This window comes from Microchirus variegatus (genome assembly GCF_963457635.1).
Source record: "Microchirus variegatus genome assembly, chromosome: 20".
NCBI lineage: Eukaryota > Metazoa > Chordata > Actinopteri > Pleuronectiformes > Soleidae > Microchirus > Microchirus variegatus.
In genome coordinates, this window is record NC_139821.1 from 7,810,727 (window position 1) to 7,826,376 (window position 15,650).

The 15,650-nt window shown below is 42.3% G+C and overlaps 1 protein-coding gene across 1 annotated transcript in view; it reads left to right on the forward strand.

Annotated features, from left to right (window-relative positions):
- plxna4 (plexin A4) overlaps positions 1-15,650 on the forward strand; it is a gene marked incomplete at both ends in the record, with an annotated part of 167,428 nt that overhangs the window by 138,303 nt on the left and 13,475 nt on the right. Inside the window, 9 exons of the mRNA XM_083907285.1 lie at positions 381-620; positions 975-1,121; positions 1,850-2,084; positions 2,293-2,435; positions 4,257-4,525; positions 8,717-8,783; positions 10,184-10,330; positions 11,437-11,596; positions 14,045-14,148. Coding sequence (XP_083763411.1) covers positions 381-620; positions 975-1,121; positions 1,850-2,084; positions 2,293-2,435; positions 4,257-4,525; positions 8,717-8,783; positions 10,184-10,330; positions 11,437-11,596; positions 14,045-14,148 — 1,512 coding nt within the window. The remainder of the gene's footprint in view (positions 1-380; positions 621-974; positions 1,122-1,849; positions 2,085-2,292; positions 2,436-4,256; positions 4,526-8,716; positions 8,784-10,183; positions 10,331-11,436; positions 11,597-14,044; positions 14,149-15,650) is intronic.

Sequence of the window (15,650 nt, forward strand, 5' to 3'; positions counted from 1 at the left end):
AAGTACAGGACAGAAGATCACAGGAAGGAATAACTGGGAAGGGGATGAAGAATTGATGAGTGGGTGGTGGTTCTTTCTGGGGGTTAATGAAGAATAGGTGAGACCTAGTTATCGCTCACAAATCTTCGCTCATCAAAGCCTAAAATTGGTGACACTGCACAGGCTGTCAAAAAACTGCACCTCATTTAGGAGCTTTCTTTGAAGAAAATACTGCAACACCTTCTTTTGACACTTATTTTTAAAATAAATGAGCTTCTAGTATGAAATGAGGAGGGATCAAGGTGGGATGGTGAGGTGGATTAGAACTCACAATTTTACTGTCAATAATAATAATAATAATAATAAAAGAGTTGCTTATTTATGAATATTTCTTTTCTCAGTTGTGCGAGGTGCTCAGCCCCACGTCGATGCTGTGCCAGGCTCCAGAACTGGCCATCAGCTTGGGTCGACAGCAAGAGGTACCTGAGCGACCCAATGAGTTTGGCTTCAAGCTGGACGACGTGCCGTCCGTGATGGCTCTCAACAACACCAACTTTATCTACTACCCAAACCCTGAGTTTGAGCCACTCAGTGTGTCTGGGGTGCTGGAGCTTAAACCTGGATCACCAATCATACTGAAGGTATGAAAAGTTTAGGGTCACTTAGAAATGTCCTTATTTTTTGAAGGAAAATCACTTTTTTTTCAATGAATATAACATTAAATTAATCAGAAATACACTCTGTACATTGTTAACTTGGTAAACGACTATTCTAGCTGCAAATGCCTGTTTATTAATGGAATATGTACATAGGTGTATAGAGGCCCATTTCCAGCAACTATCTCGCCAGTGTTTTAATGGTACAATGTGTTTGCTAATCGCGTTAGAGGGCTATTGGATGATTAGAAAACCCTTGAAAACCCTTGTGCATGTATGTAATTTTGCAGCATGTTTATAAATGTTTGACCTCTAACTGTGACCCCCTCTCCCCTGCAGGGACGTAACTTTCTACCACCTACCAACAATGGACATGGAAAGTTGAACTACACCGTTCTGATTGGAGAGAAGCCCTGCATGTTAACGGTGTCAGAGACCCAGCTGCTGTGCGAGTCCCCGAACCTGACCGGTCGACACAAGGTCCTGGTGAGTGTTTCGGCACGTGGGCCTGCAAAGACGAGACGCAGGCTGTTGTTTGTAAGGCGGACAGACAGACCTACACATCGACAGTCTGACAGACAAACCCTTCCTCTGTTGTTATCTATCTCCTTGTCTACTTCCAGACAGAGTACAGTTCTAATCCAATCAGCTGTGCGGGTTTCTGTTACTGCCCACAAGCAGACAAAAGACAAACAAATAAGTCTTCAATAAGGTGGATTATAGCCCCAGCAAACTCAATAAAGCTTCCATTTGTGGTTTCACCATCGACCACTTTGAATAAAGCGCTTCCTGATGTTACCACCTGGACCACTGTCACAGAAAGACGTGGACATTGTGAAATAATTCATCGTGTGTACACACTGTAATCACAAATCAATACATCTGTCTGCCTGAGCTTAGAAAGACATGCTTTAAATATCTAGAAGTAGGTAAAAAAAAAAAAAAAAATAATAATAAGATGCCGTATGTTTGTGATTTTTTGTTTTGATGAACACTTACCTCTCTCTCTCTATTAGAGACAAATTATTATTATTACTGAAGTGATATTTAAGTGAATCTCTTCTCATAGCTTTGGGATACTCAGCCTCTCATGTTTAAGTGTCAACATAAACATATGGCCCTTCACTATAAAAAACAGTCAGGAATATAACTTGATTTGTTTATGTTAGTACGTGCATGCACTAATCAAAACTTCATCCTTCATTCTCTCAAAGGCGCGCGTGGGTGGCATCGAGTTTTCCCCAGGCGTAGTCCTCATCACATCCGACAGCCAGCTTAGCAGCACTGCTATCATCGGGATCGCTGCAGCCGGAGCCATGCTCATCTTCTTCATCGTCGTGGTGCTCATCGCCTACAAGCGCAAGTCTCGTGAGAGCGACCTGACCCTGAAGAGGCTGCAGATGCAGATGGACAACCTTGAGTCACGTGTGGCTCTGGAGTGCAAAGAAGGTAATATAGACCAGGGTTCTGGACCCTCTTCCTGTTTCCTCTCCTCCAACACACCTGATTCAAATAAATGGCTCGTTACCAGGCTATTGCAGAGCTTGTTGATGAGCTGATTTGAATCAGGTGTGAGGAAGCCCTCAACTTTCTGCGACCTGAACCGACTCTACTGTCGTATGAAGATAACTGTTTGTGAATCTGATTTATCTTCCAGCTTTTGCAGAGCTCCAGACAGATATTCACGAGCTGACCAGCGATCTAGATGGTGCAGGAATCCCCTTCTTGGACTACAGGACTTACACCATGAGGGTCCTCTTCCCAGGCATAGAGGAACATCCTGTACTGAGAGACCTCGAGGTATGTTAAATGACTTCATGAGAAGTCATTTGTTTAGATGTGAGGAATCGACTAGGACATAGGGCTTTGAATTCAGGCTCCCTAATAACTGCTTTAGGGCAGCGATCTATAATATTTTCATCAAATAAAAAGTCCACCTGTTTTGTTGATCAGCATTGTTAACAGAAACTCACACAAAAAAAGGCAGCTACGGCTCTCACATAATTGTTAAATTGTGAAATAGTTGCGCGTGTTGCATTTCTTCAGTCCGTATCAAATAACAATCGCAATCCAATTAGCCTTATTTGAGCGAAATGCAAAACGAGCGAGCAAATTGCCATTGTGGCGGGTCACAGTAGGTGAAATTGACGCTGATGTTGTTTGTGTTGCCGCCTGCCAAACAAAAAAAAGCCTTTCGACAACTGACGACCTCACTTTTTCACAAGCAAACAAGGCAGCGCTCAATTCAGGAGCATGCTCTCATTAATAACTCCACGCTATGAGATGCTGCTCTGTTTTCTTCATCCACCTCAAAAACAAATTAAAAGTCAATCAGAGGGAGAAAAGCATAAGAAGAAAAAAATCAAGTCATTTATCTCCAGTGGTGACATTGATAGGCAGCCATAATTGAGCAGGTCGTCTTGTTCCATTAGGAGAATGATGGACCCCCATTTCACTGCCCTCAGGGTTGGCCACTCTATCCCTGATGAAAATTTCCCAGTAATAAGCAATATTAATTATGTTTTAATTGGTATAAATGCCAAACTGTATGAGAAGTGTTATGCGGAATAGGAGCCTAATGAAGAAAGCAGCAGACTTGTCTTTGGCGGTTGATAGCTGCTTAATTGTTATTCACGTGTCAGAGAACTTAAAGTGAACATTTGCCACTGTGAGCTGCACAGTTATTTTAATAGCACAGGTGATGCTACTCAGAAACAGTGGAAGCTCAGAATCTAAAATATTAACACCTTTTTGCATTTTTTATTTCTTTACTTTTTAGAGATTGTATTCTTAGCGCTTCAAATATTTCCTGCTCCACTTGTTGAATTGAATATTAAAGGTTTCCCGTTGAGATAAAGCGTGGGTCTGTTCATCTTTGTAGTCCTAAGATACAAGTTAAAGCATGTTATGTCACAATTATTGTACAATATACACTTAGTTCTGTAAACCATCAAAGAATCATGTACAAAAAGATTTTCTTTATTTTTACTGGATTGTGCCTGTATTCACACATTATTATTATACATGCACAAAAAGGCAAGCAGACTACATGTGACAACACAACCAGCACATGCCTTGTCAAGTGGTATGAAATTAGACTTGCAACTTAACAAAAGCTCCCCACAGATTACACGGGGTTCCTCCATGAAAGGTAACAAGACCAAACATATGGTGGTTGACAGCTGCATTGGGTGCAAAGGGATGCTGTCTTAGCGTGAGTGCTCTTGACAGATAAAAAAAAAAACGGCCAAAACAAAACCCAATCTCCATAGGTGCTGTGAATGCATGTGTGGCAGTTGAGTATTATAAATGGTGCAGGGACAATCTGGGCTCAGACAAGGGAAAATTCACATCACTGCACTCCTTTTCAACCTGCATTAATGTGGAACACGCTAGCATCAAAGTAATAAACACTCCCTGAGCAGAACATAACAAAGACTGGAAACCGTCAATCTCTCCTTCTTCTTCTTTCTGTCTAGGTGTCTCAAAGGTGATCGTGTATCCTTATCTAAACTCTTTTGTTTTCACTGTTATCCTGGTCAAAGACAAATATACTGACTAGATGTATGTGTCATCACTGTATGAATGTCCTAATGGGTTTATTTATTTATTCCTCTATAGGTGCCAGGCTACCGCCAAGAGCAGGTGGAGAAGGGACTGAAGCTCTTTGGCCAGCTCATTAACAACCAGGTCTTCCTGCTGTGTTTTATCCGCACCCTGGAGGCCCAGCGTGGCTTTTCCATGAGGGACAGGGGCAATGTGGCCTCGCTTATCATGACAGTGCTGCAGAGCAAGTTGGAGTACGCCACTGATGTTCTGAAACACCTGCTGTCTGACCTCATAGACCGCAACCTTGAGAGCAAGAATCATCCCAAGCTGCTGCTCCGCAGGTAGGAAGCAGACGTTCTCCTCGTCCTCCTCACTTTCTAACAAAGATGAAGCTGTATCCTGTATATAAAAACAAAGAGGGAGGTCAGAGAGAAGTCAGAACCGCTCCATGAAATATTGAAACACCGACTAACTTCCATACTTTTTCAACTTTGCTGAACATGGTCGTACATGTGTATTGGTAATTTTTACCCCTTCACTTCTCTGTGTGTTGCATGTTTGGATTAACCCGTTTGACCTTGACGCGCTGGCTCAGTTTCAGAGACACTAAAGGCCTTTGCCATGCACATTGTTAGAGAAATAATTAGGCAAAATTAGCTGGGAATCCGATTACAAATAGCTCAAGAGGAGAAAAAAAAAAGGAATGATTTATGGGGGGGAAGCGACAGGGAGCAAAACTGGAAGGCTCACACTCACGCCCTGGCACAATCACAATCCTCGCTTGGATTTTCAGTCAAAGGCTCAATGGCATCCACTTGAATGCAGCACTGTATGTGATTATGCTTCCAGCCTTGTGGTGTTTGGCAAATCTTGATGATTAAGCTTACTTGAGGAAAATGTGTTTCTCACAATTGCTGTAAGGGTTGTGGTGTGTGAATACATGTCTATATAAGTATGCAGTTGATGCTCTTGAGTCCCTTTCACCCCCCAGATTGTTTGACAGGCATATCATAAATTTAAGTGTCTGCCTCACTTCAGTTAAAACTCATATTCTCCCTTTGGCAAGAAAACAAAAAAGAAATATACCTGTGCATTAAATTCAAACATGACATGCCTATGCAGCAGCAAATGCTGTTAATCACACTGTCCAGAAGACAGTGCACATATTCACCTCATGAGAACCTGTTGTAGACTCTGCATGTTGATGCAAAAAAGGAGATTAATGCTGTCTGGGCGGGGATGCATGATTAATCGCAGCCAGAGTTCACCGAGCTCGGTGGAGACGCAAAAAACAATGGAGTAATCGCTGATCTTGGCAGTAGATACAACATAAGAGATGGCACTTACCAACGGGAGGAGATCGTCAAGGACAACGGAGACACCGAAAGCTGTGTCAACTAGTGAGGAGAGACAGTGGTGAACTGGGCTGTTTGACCACTTATTTTACATGTTCTCATCGCTGCATGTGCTAGATACCGTTGATCTCATATCAGATGCCATATCAGACGTTTTAAAGTTAAAGACAAATTACCAAAGAAATACTTTCAGCCATTCTTTAAACCTTCCAATACAGCACACCTCCCTTTGTCACATTTTGTCCATGTTCTACTTCCTTTTCCTCATCAGAGAAAGAGAGGTAAACCATTGAAAGAGCATAATCATAGTCGGTTCATACTCTAAGCATGTTTCCAACAAATGTGTGCCCAGTTTGATTGCCCATTTTCATGCACACAACTGTGATGGTTAGAAATCAGACTGTCTTCATGTCTTTCTTCATCCTCGGATGCGCTTATTAGTCTTTCAGGATCCCAGCATGCGTCTCAGATGTGATGAGGCAGTGTGAGCAAGCTACACAGCCCCATAGGGTGGGCTGACTGGCATGTCCTTGGATAACAGCTTAAAATAGCTTACACGAGAACAAGGCTGTGAAGATGAAGTTTAATCTGCTCTAGTAAAGATAGCATCTGTTTTTCCCTCCTCTTTTCTAACTTTCTCATCTCTCTTTATAATATGTGTCATTTTGGATAATATTCCATCTAACTTCCTTCTAATGCTCACTTTCCACCATCATCCTTGGTTCATTTCCTATGATTGTGGCACATTTGCCGTCCTCATGTCTCTCCTTTTCTCATCTACTTGCTCTCAATCTATATTTCTAGCTCTCTTCCTCTCCTGCCCGGTTTCCTGATTGCTAAATCAATGCCTCCTCTTCCAAGAAATCTGTGCATGCGTGTGGACATGTGTGTCTGTTTCCTCTCTCCACACACAAACACACATCCTTCCATCTGTCCCATCTCAACCTGCGCTGAAGCACAAGCACCAGGCAAGCTAACTAACGAAAAGCCTTTGCACAACCATCTGTCACATTCCTTACAGCTTCCTCCATTAACTCCTCTTGCCTCTCATCAGTTTTCCCACAAAGTCTTCCGCACTAATTTATACAAAGACACAGAAACATGTTATTGCCAATGAAAATATTAAGTGTGATTTAATACCGACCATTATCAACTGTACTTTGGTGATTGTGGGAATCGATCGCACTGCCAGGTTCCCTCAGCTTTATATCATCTGACTGGCAAACAAGTAGGCAAACCTGACTCTGCCAACATGTAATATATTACGCTGTTTTGTACCACGGCGCAATACATGGCACAAACCCAAACATAGGTTGTTTCTGTGTTTTGAAATGCAGCTGAGCAAAAGTTTATGGAAGATTGTCTGACTAACCTTAGATCTGCATCAAATTGCCATTTTTATCCCTGTTCCCTTTGGACTGTGCTATGATTGAGAAAGGAGCATAAGCAAACTGGTGGGGCTGTGCCAAGACTCCTTATTACTGCAGGGCTGGCAACCATCGCCAGAAGCACACAAACAAACACACAAACTTGTTTTTTTTTTTATCGTAGTGAGGACACATCATAGACATCATGCATAACCCTTATCCTTACCCTAACTCTAACCTAAACCCAATTCTAACTTTAACCCTAAACTCAGGTCTTTACCCTGAAAAGCCCTGGTTATTCAGTCTGACGTTCTTTCTCGACCAAACTCAAGTGTTAAGATGTCTTTTTTGGACCTCACAAAGATACACATATTGAACTCTGGTCAGCACACATGGACATTTCTGAATACATGCACAGTGGGATTAATTTGTGCTTTTTGCATGCTATCCATAAAACAGCCTCACACTTGTCCAGTTACAAAAATGTGCACAATCCATTGGATTGAGAGAAAGGAAAATAAAGTTTTAGAAGAAAAGATGGGGAGAAGCTTTGCCAACCTTTTTCTTATTTTCCCCTTTTTTACTGCTCCTTCCTTCCCTGCTTCCCAGTGCACCACCTCCTTTCTCCGCCCTCCTTTATTCCCTTTGATAGATGGGCTTCATTTGTAGAAATAGAGAGTATTTGGAAGTGCGCATGATTACAGGATCCAGAATGGGGGGGGAGACAACAAGCACACATGAAAGAAAAGATGAAACGTGACCTTGGTGACCCTGGGTTCTGTGGACAGAAGAAGAGTGGGAGGGACAACTAAAATAAAGGTGCTGGAACAGTGCGAGGCAGGAAGTTAATCCCCCCCAGGTGTTGTGCCAATGTAGGCAGGGGGTGCCAGGCCAGCCCACTGGCACAGCAGACATCACGCCTCAGTGTGGAGCCCCTTAAATAGGCTGTCTGAACACTGAAGGGTTGGAGGGCTGCAGGTGGCAGCCGAAAACACTTTGGACACACTCGCACATGCACGTGAGCACAATGGACACTAATCCTGAAATACTGATGCTTACGGTAGCAGCAATAGGGTGTGTGTGTGTGTGTTTATATGTGTGTGTGTGACAGATTACCCACACACCCCTGCTGCCGGCCAAGAAGGCTGCTGTCAAAGGATATCCGATCCTCGCCTCTGCTCATTTTCCCCTCGCCACCACTGCTGTTGTTATTATGTATGCATATTAGTCATTCACACGGGATCATTCACACTGTTGGCCCAGGTCAATAGATAAACACAGACACACACACAAATGCATACACACGCACACACACACACCATTTTGCCACACCAGTGGAGCATGGAAGCCAGGCAGAGAAAGAGAGGGAGATGTATTCATTCACTTTCTATTGTGCACGGATCGAGTGTTAGTCCAGTGAATAGGTTAGGGAGCGCTTAATAATGAGGCCAGTGTTATTACAGAGCTGCTCCAGCCCCTAACGACATCAATCCATGGGGATCAAATAAAGGCTTTTAATTGCTTTGCCTCATATTAAAATCCCCGCCACCGTAGGCGAGCTGGCCTTGGCGTGCCTGAGCATAAAAGCCGGGCACCAAAGATTGTGTGACAAGCCGTCATATAGCATGTGCAAAGGCTCTCTCAATTCATGTCTTTGCGATTATGTTTGTGTAACGAAAGCCTATTCATTAGCAGCGATTATATATTTTTTGTTGCAGAATATTTGATGGCGGTGTTGAATATTCATGATGGTAATAGGAGCGTGTGGGCTCATATGTTCATCATGTGCTTTCTGTTTGTCTTTTTGCAGAACTGAGTCTGTGGCCGAGAAAATGCTGACCAACTGGTTCACGTTCCTCCTCTACAAGTTTCTGAAGGTAACATACATACACCATTTTTTGTCATTGTATCCTCAGTATAGTGATGTGTCCTGGATACAGGAGCAACAGTATTCTTGTCATTCCTATATTCCTTAGGGGACATATAATGCACAATGAACTTTTTAATCATTTTAATTCTTATATTTGGGACTATTTGGAGGCCCTATGAGTAGGCAAAGTGTGAAAAAAGTTGACTCAGTCTAAGTACAGGAGATAAAACACGGGATGTTGACTTCCGCACTCATTGCTACATCACAATGAGACATTCCTGGAATTGTTGTCCCGCGGAGCTCCGCTTTGTCCCTAAAAAACGCGAGAGTGCAGACGAGGGCAATAGTATCCAGAAGATCGGAAGTCGGCGAAGTGTTCTATTCTTGGCTGCCCAGTGCAGCACAGAGTTCTACACAAACTTCCAGCCTCAGTGGATTTACGTGTCCAGTGGATACATTTGATATAAAACGTCATTGCGCCGGCGAGAGTTGGCAAATGATGGCTTTTCCAAATGCTAACTGCTGTTAGCTGCCGGAGCCTTAGTGACGCTGAGGTTCCACATAATATGTCTACTTTAATCAACACAATGCTGATTAAGCTCTTGTGTTTCTCAGTATAAAAGCATTCAGATTTTGTCGCCCGGCAACATTCCCACACTGCACACATGGAGTAATTAATTTCTTGTCGAGACAGATGGAGGCAACAGCAAAAAATAATGTCACTTCATTAGTTTTCACAAATAGTAAACGGAGGCAGAGAAATAACACACAACAACAAAAAATAACTAAATGTTATGCAACGCAGCTTTAACTACCTCTTCAGATTAATCATCTGTAAGATTATTACTCAGGTTATTTTGGCGAGCATCTCTGCTAATGTGTTAATGCGCCACTTAAGAGATGTAACTTTACTTTGTGAGACATCAATATTAGCTGAAGGCAAAATTACCTCTACCATCCTGTTTTCCCTCTCCATCTCTCCCGTCACACTTTTACTGCAGCTGGGAGGGAAATAAAAACATTGAACAAAGGCCAATGTTTGATTAACGGCTGTGTTTTTGGGGAGTAGATGGAGGTGGCCTCAAGAGTCTGTCTCGTATGGCACTTTCACAGTTTATCAGTCAAACATCTCCCAAACTCTGGGCTTCATTTCAGTGAGGTTTATATATTGATAGGTGATGTGGCATTCTTTAATTTAGGAGAACAATACACTTTGTGACATGATGTCTATAAGTCTTACTCAGCATTTGGAGGCATGCCAGCCTGGGAAAATAAAACATTACATAAAAGCTACGACAACATTCTGTTGAGGGATTTTTCTGAGACATTATTAAACTATGCTGTCAGTGAGTTGAGTGCAGAAGTGACTTCAAAGTTTTCTTACTTTTTTTAAAAATCTCTTTGCAGGAGTGCGCAGGCGAACCTCTCTTCTCCCTCTTCTGTGCCATCAAGCAGCAGATGGAAAAAGGCCCCATTGACTCCATCACAGGAGAGGCGCGCTACTCGCTCAGCGAGGACAAGCTCATCAGACAGCAGATTGACTACAAAACACTGGTAAAGGTTTCACCTGCCCACCAAGGTCTCAAAGGGGGGGGGACACTTAAAATGCTTTCAGGGACACGAGAAGAGAAAAAAAGAGGGTGGTTATGGGTTGTCGGTCATGAGACGTGCAACGGGACATTAAGTTGTCGTCGTCATAGTTGACGTGCAAAGGGCACAGTAGTGGCAACCTCACTTCCTACTGAGACTGGAGGTGTCAAGGAAAGAATCTTGGGCATGAGGAGGCAGCAAACAGATTATTCATGTGTATTGTCTGCATGACCAGAGAGATAACAATGCTCTCCCCTCCTGAAACCTATTTCCCATTGCTGTCTGTTGTTTTTCACTCATTCTTTGTGATGCATTTATTTCAGCAAGGGAAAACTCAGATCTTCTTAGTTTCTCTCTTTTCTATTGTCACATCTGTTTTGTACTCAACACTCAGGGAATAATGATTTGCATAGTCTCGTCATTGTCCACGGTGAACTGTAGTACGCAAAAAAAAAAAAAAACGTTCTGGGAATTGATTCAGATCGGCCTTTTGTAGCAACAGCATCCTGTTTTCCACTCACCAGCACATCTGTCACAATGCAGTTATGTGGCCACACATTTTATTTACACTGTAGATATAGATGGTTTGCGGTAATGGATTCATAAAAGATAACCTGTTTACGCTCTCATTTATTATATGCATTTGTGCTCAATTTGTAATTCAGGTATTTCCAGCAACACCAGAAGGCAATACTGACAGAACAGATGAATATGATAATATTATTCTAATTAGCTGTTTTGCTGCTCATCAATTGAGGTAGCACATTTACTGTCTCTCTTCGAGCTCTGAGAAAAGAGAATTTTCCCAACGGAATCTGTTATTTTTTTCTCTCGCAGGCAAGCAGAAGCAGTGCAATCAACCTTAATGATTTACACCACGCAAACAGAATTTCATTGTTATACTAGATCAACCTGGAAACAACATTTATTGCCAAAGATGTAGAGTTTATTTCTGTAACAGTTGCAAATTATCTTGCATCCAGAAAAAAACAGCTATCTTCACTGAGCATGGATACTTCCACAGCTGGAAGTCGTACAGTTCCTCCTCACAGTGTGTGTTTCTGCGACAGGTGGTGAATTGCATCCATCCAGAGAATGAGAAGAGCCCAGAGATCCAAGTCAAGGTGCTGAACTGTGACACCATCAGCCAAGTGAAGGAGAAGATCCTGGATGCCATCTACAAAAATGTGCCACACTCACACCGCCTTAAAGCCTCTGACATGGACCTGGGTATGACTCTTAACATCTCTAATGTGCAACAGGAGTAAAATCATTTTAGCATTTAAGGTGAAACATTTCTCTCCATGTAGTGTTTTGTATCAATGTTCTTCTAGAGAAAAGCAGGCTGAACTTAGACGCCCATCGATTTCTCCGTCCAGCCCCTCTTAAAAAGTACAAGTCTTCTTAGACACAGAGAGGTAGCTTTCTTTTCAACCTCCAGAGACTTGACTTCCTGGCTCTGTTGGCTCAGATATCGGAGTCTGGTCTTGTCCCACCCTAAACTTCCCATCGACTGATTCTTTTGTCGAGTATTGTGTGAGTCAGATGATTGATCAGCTAATCAATCCAGTTGCTCGGTGATCTCCTCTCTACAAAATCTTTCTTTCTTTCTTTGTAGGATTGGGCTTTCAACATGAATAGGCTACTTAGCCCAGGTTGCATAATTGTGCCGCATTTTAAACTGGTATCTAATAAACTTTTAGAATGACTTCAATGAGCCCCATGAGGAGAACGTGGTGCATCAAAACACTTTTTTTACAAACGATATCGTAATCTGACACCGACGTGTGTGAATGTGAGCGTAACAGTGTTCTCCATGATTGTTTGTCTGCCTGCCAATACCTACAGGCCGTCTCCTCACCGTGCCATGCTTTCTGTGGTTTAATATTGTCAGATGGATTTTCCAAGCCCCTGTTGTGTGTTCAGAATAGCATATTTATAACCAAGCCCAGATCTATTATGGACTGAGTGCATACCATAGGGAATCTGACTGTGATAGGTGGGGAAGAAATTGGTTTAGCCTTTTGAAGACACTCCTGGATAAAATTGTTTTATGGCCTCCCTTTGGGCAGGATGTGTTGTTCCATTATTGTTTTATTACAAACGGGAACTCACACTTGTCAGAGTTAGGTGTCCACTCGATCTGTATATGTATGGTTATGAGTGTGAGAAGGACACGGCATAGTAAATTCAAGCTCACAACTGAACGTTTACAGTTTGTGTTCAACTTCAGATGTTTTAAAACATCCGTGAATGAATAAGAGCACAAGTTTTAGTTCCAATATTAATTCTTTACACCTGTTAATGTGAAGATAGTCGCTGTGTGTGAGATGTATGGCTTTTAAACCTCACCAAGTATCTGATGAAGATTATTGGTTTGCCGCCAAACCGTTATGAGAAAGATTGGCCAAGAGTTTTGTTACCCAAGTATTGTTATTAACTCCCCTCCACTGCAAATCACAATCTTCTGTTGGGATATGACCTGAGAGCAAAGAAGCACAACTCTGTATTTGTGTCCATGTGTCATCGATAGCAAATAATGTGTCATGCTCACAACTCTGTGGAGCAAAAATCTTAAGCTACCACTAGCTTTGTGTCCAATCCAAATTCCAATCTATCTCAATGGGTATGTAATGCTCAGTCATCACTTGAATAAACCTGGTGTATTAGACCTTTTTCAAGCTACCACTGACCTACAGTGGCATTGTATGGTCAAAGCATTGCTAAAACAACAAAACCGTTTGAGATTAATAAGACTTTTGCACAGTGATATACCTTTAACATTGTGCGAAAAGGCTTAAATGTCCTCACAACAATGGGTCTGATCCTAAGGGGTTAGGGTTGGTTAGTTAAATATGTCCTCACAGCCTCGTAAAGTCATGGATACAAACACACACTCACAGATCGTCTTCCTACTGAGGAGAGACCGCCAGATTTGGGAAGCAGAGTAATCTCGGTTCTCTGTGGTTCCTCACCAAGTGTATTCTTGTATTCATTATTCTCCCTCCGTTCTTTCTTTTCATTTGTTTGTCTGTTTTTACCGCGGGTTTTCGACTGGAGACTGTGCTCATTTGCATCTTTATGGGAAGATGAACTGTATAGACAAAAACAACAGGGGGATCTCTATTTCCTGCAGATTTTTCAGATGCTAACAGAGTTGTGGTCAATTCTCCAAAGATGGGCCTCATCATACACCACAGTGATTGCTCCTTTGTTTTCCCGTTTGTGATCAGGATTGGAGATGACAGTGCCCGACGCAAGTGGGGAACAAAACAAGGAGCTCAGTCGCACAATAACGTATTCATAAAGCATAAAGAGAAGAAGGACTCGTGCGCATGTTTGTCTTTGAGATGGCTTTCCTTTTCCACTTATGATAATGTTGCCATTGTGTCATGAGATGCTCATATCAGGGCTTCCACAGATGTAGGTAGATAGGCGGATATATAAACTTAACACCTCTTATGACTGTCTCTCACATTTAACTCTGTATATACATGTATATATGTAGAGAGAGATACAAAGAAAGTCATAATTTTTTTCCTCAAGCCTTGTCAGAATGAGACGGCAAGATGTTTAGATAAAACAGATGCACAAAAAAGCCTAAAAAAAACAAATATCCTTGCTAGATAAGACTTGTCATGTGTTATTTTTGTTTCCTGTTTGAATGTTCTTGTGCAGAATGGCGCCAGGGCAGAGGACAACGCATGATCCTGCAGGATGAGGACGTCACCACTAAGATTGAAGCCGACTGGAAGAGACTGAACATGTTGGCCCATTATCAGGTACGCTTATATGTTAAAATGTGCACAGAAGACTGATTTTGATCTTTTTACGTTTGGTTTTAGAGATCCAAAGGGCCCTTTAAGTTTTAGATCAGCCAAAGTGATATATGATACAAGATTGAAGATACTATCGCCTCTCTCTGGAGCTTGAAATTGATAGGTTACATCTTTTAGTTTTTGAGGGGACAGTTGTTTTCTTCCCATCACAAAATCGGTTTCTAGCCACGGACGTTCAACTGACAGCGACTGGAGAGGGCTTGACGTGTTGTGAAGAATACCTCATGTAGAAAAAACATTTTAAGAGTTGCAGAAGAAGACAAATCAGCAGCTGTGTTTCCTGAGTTATGGGTAGTGACTCGTTGACATTCAGCCAACCAGACAAACGTTGTTTTGGAGGAAAAAAAACTTGCCTCGCTTTTATCGACAAAGTGTTAATAAGTCCAGCAGCTATGCAAACAGCCACTGTCTCCTCCAAATGAAGTGTGCGTGTTGCCTGAATTAAATGTCAGCGACAGCGAGTGTCAACAGACGTGGAGTGTGTGGCGCGGGTGGAATGGATTAGGGAGCTGATTGGAATCAGAAAAGATAAGATAATGAAGACGGAAGTTAATTCACTTTTAAGGCGCGGGAATGAGGAGGCTTTATCTTTGACAGACAAAAGAAAATTAAAAAGGAAAGAAAGCATTTCACCCAAAATGTGTCGAGAGGTAAGGGAGGCAGCAACTTACAACTCACATTCAGGAGTCAATAAAGGACATCTTTATTGTTATAATTATAATAATAATAATAATAAACTGACCAGACACTCTGAGTGGAGTCATGTGCTTTCTTTTATTAAACCAATCTGGTTTGATCTGCCGCTAAACTCAATCGCGCCATTGCATCTCAAACTTGTTCAGGAATACATCACGTCGTCGCTACAAGCACAAAAACATGCTATCAGATGGCTCTGTCCCATATTGAGATATATATTTCTCCCCACTTGCTCTCCTTCGGGAAACCGTGGTCTGCTCTCTGTCTTTATCCACCCCTCCAAATGTTATTTCCCCAAATGCCGCTCCTCCCTTCCTTATTTCATTATGTTCCGTTGCGATTCGCTCGTTTTTATATCTACGGAGCACAATCGGTGCAGTGATCAGGGAGCATGCTTAAGGGGGCTGGAGAGTTGAAGGGGCTCCCCACAGAGGAATAAAGAGATTTGCTCTGTGGGCCTCCTCCTTACAATAATATAAACATATTATGCAGAAAGAGCAAATTGAGTGACTGGGTGAAATAATGATACAATCTTAATGGGTACTCTGGCACACACACACAAACACACACACACACGCACACACACGCGTATAGAAAAGGCCCCTGGTCTTTACGCCCAGTCCCATCTACCCACACTATGATAGAGGTCACTTCAATTAACCTCGCCTTACCTTGTCTAACGGGTAGAGAGATTTTGCCAAATAAGGGTCCACACATATCCTCTCTGTGTGTGTGTGTGTGGGTGTGTG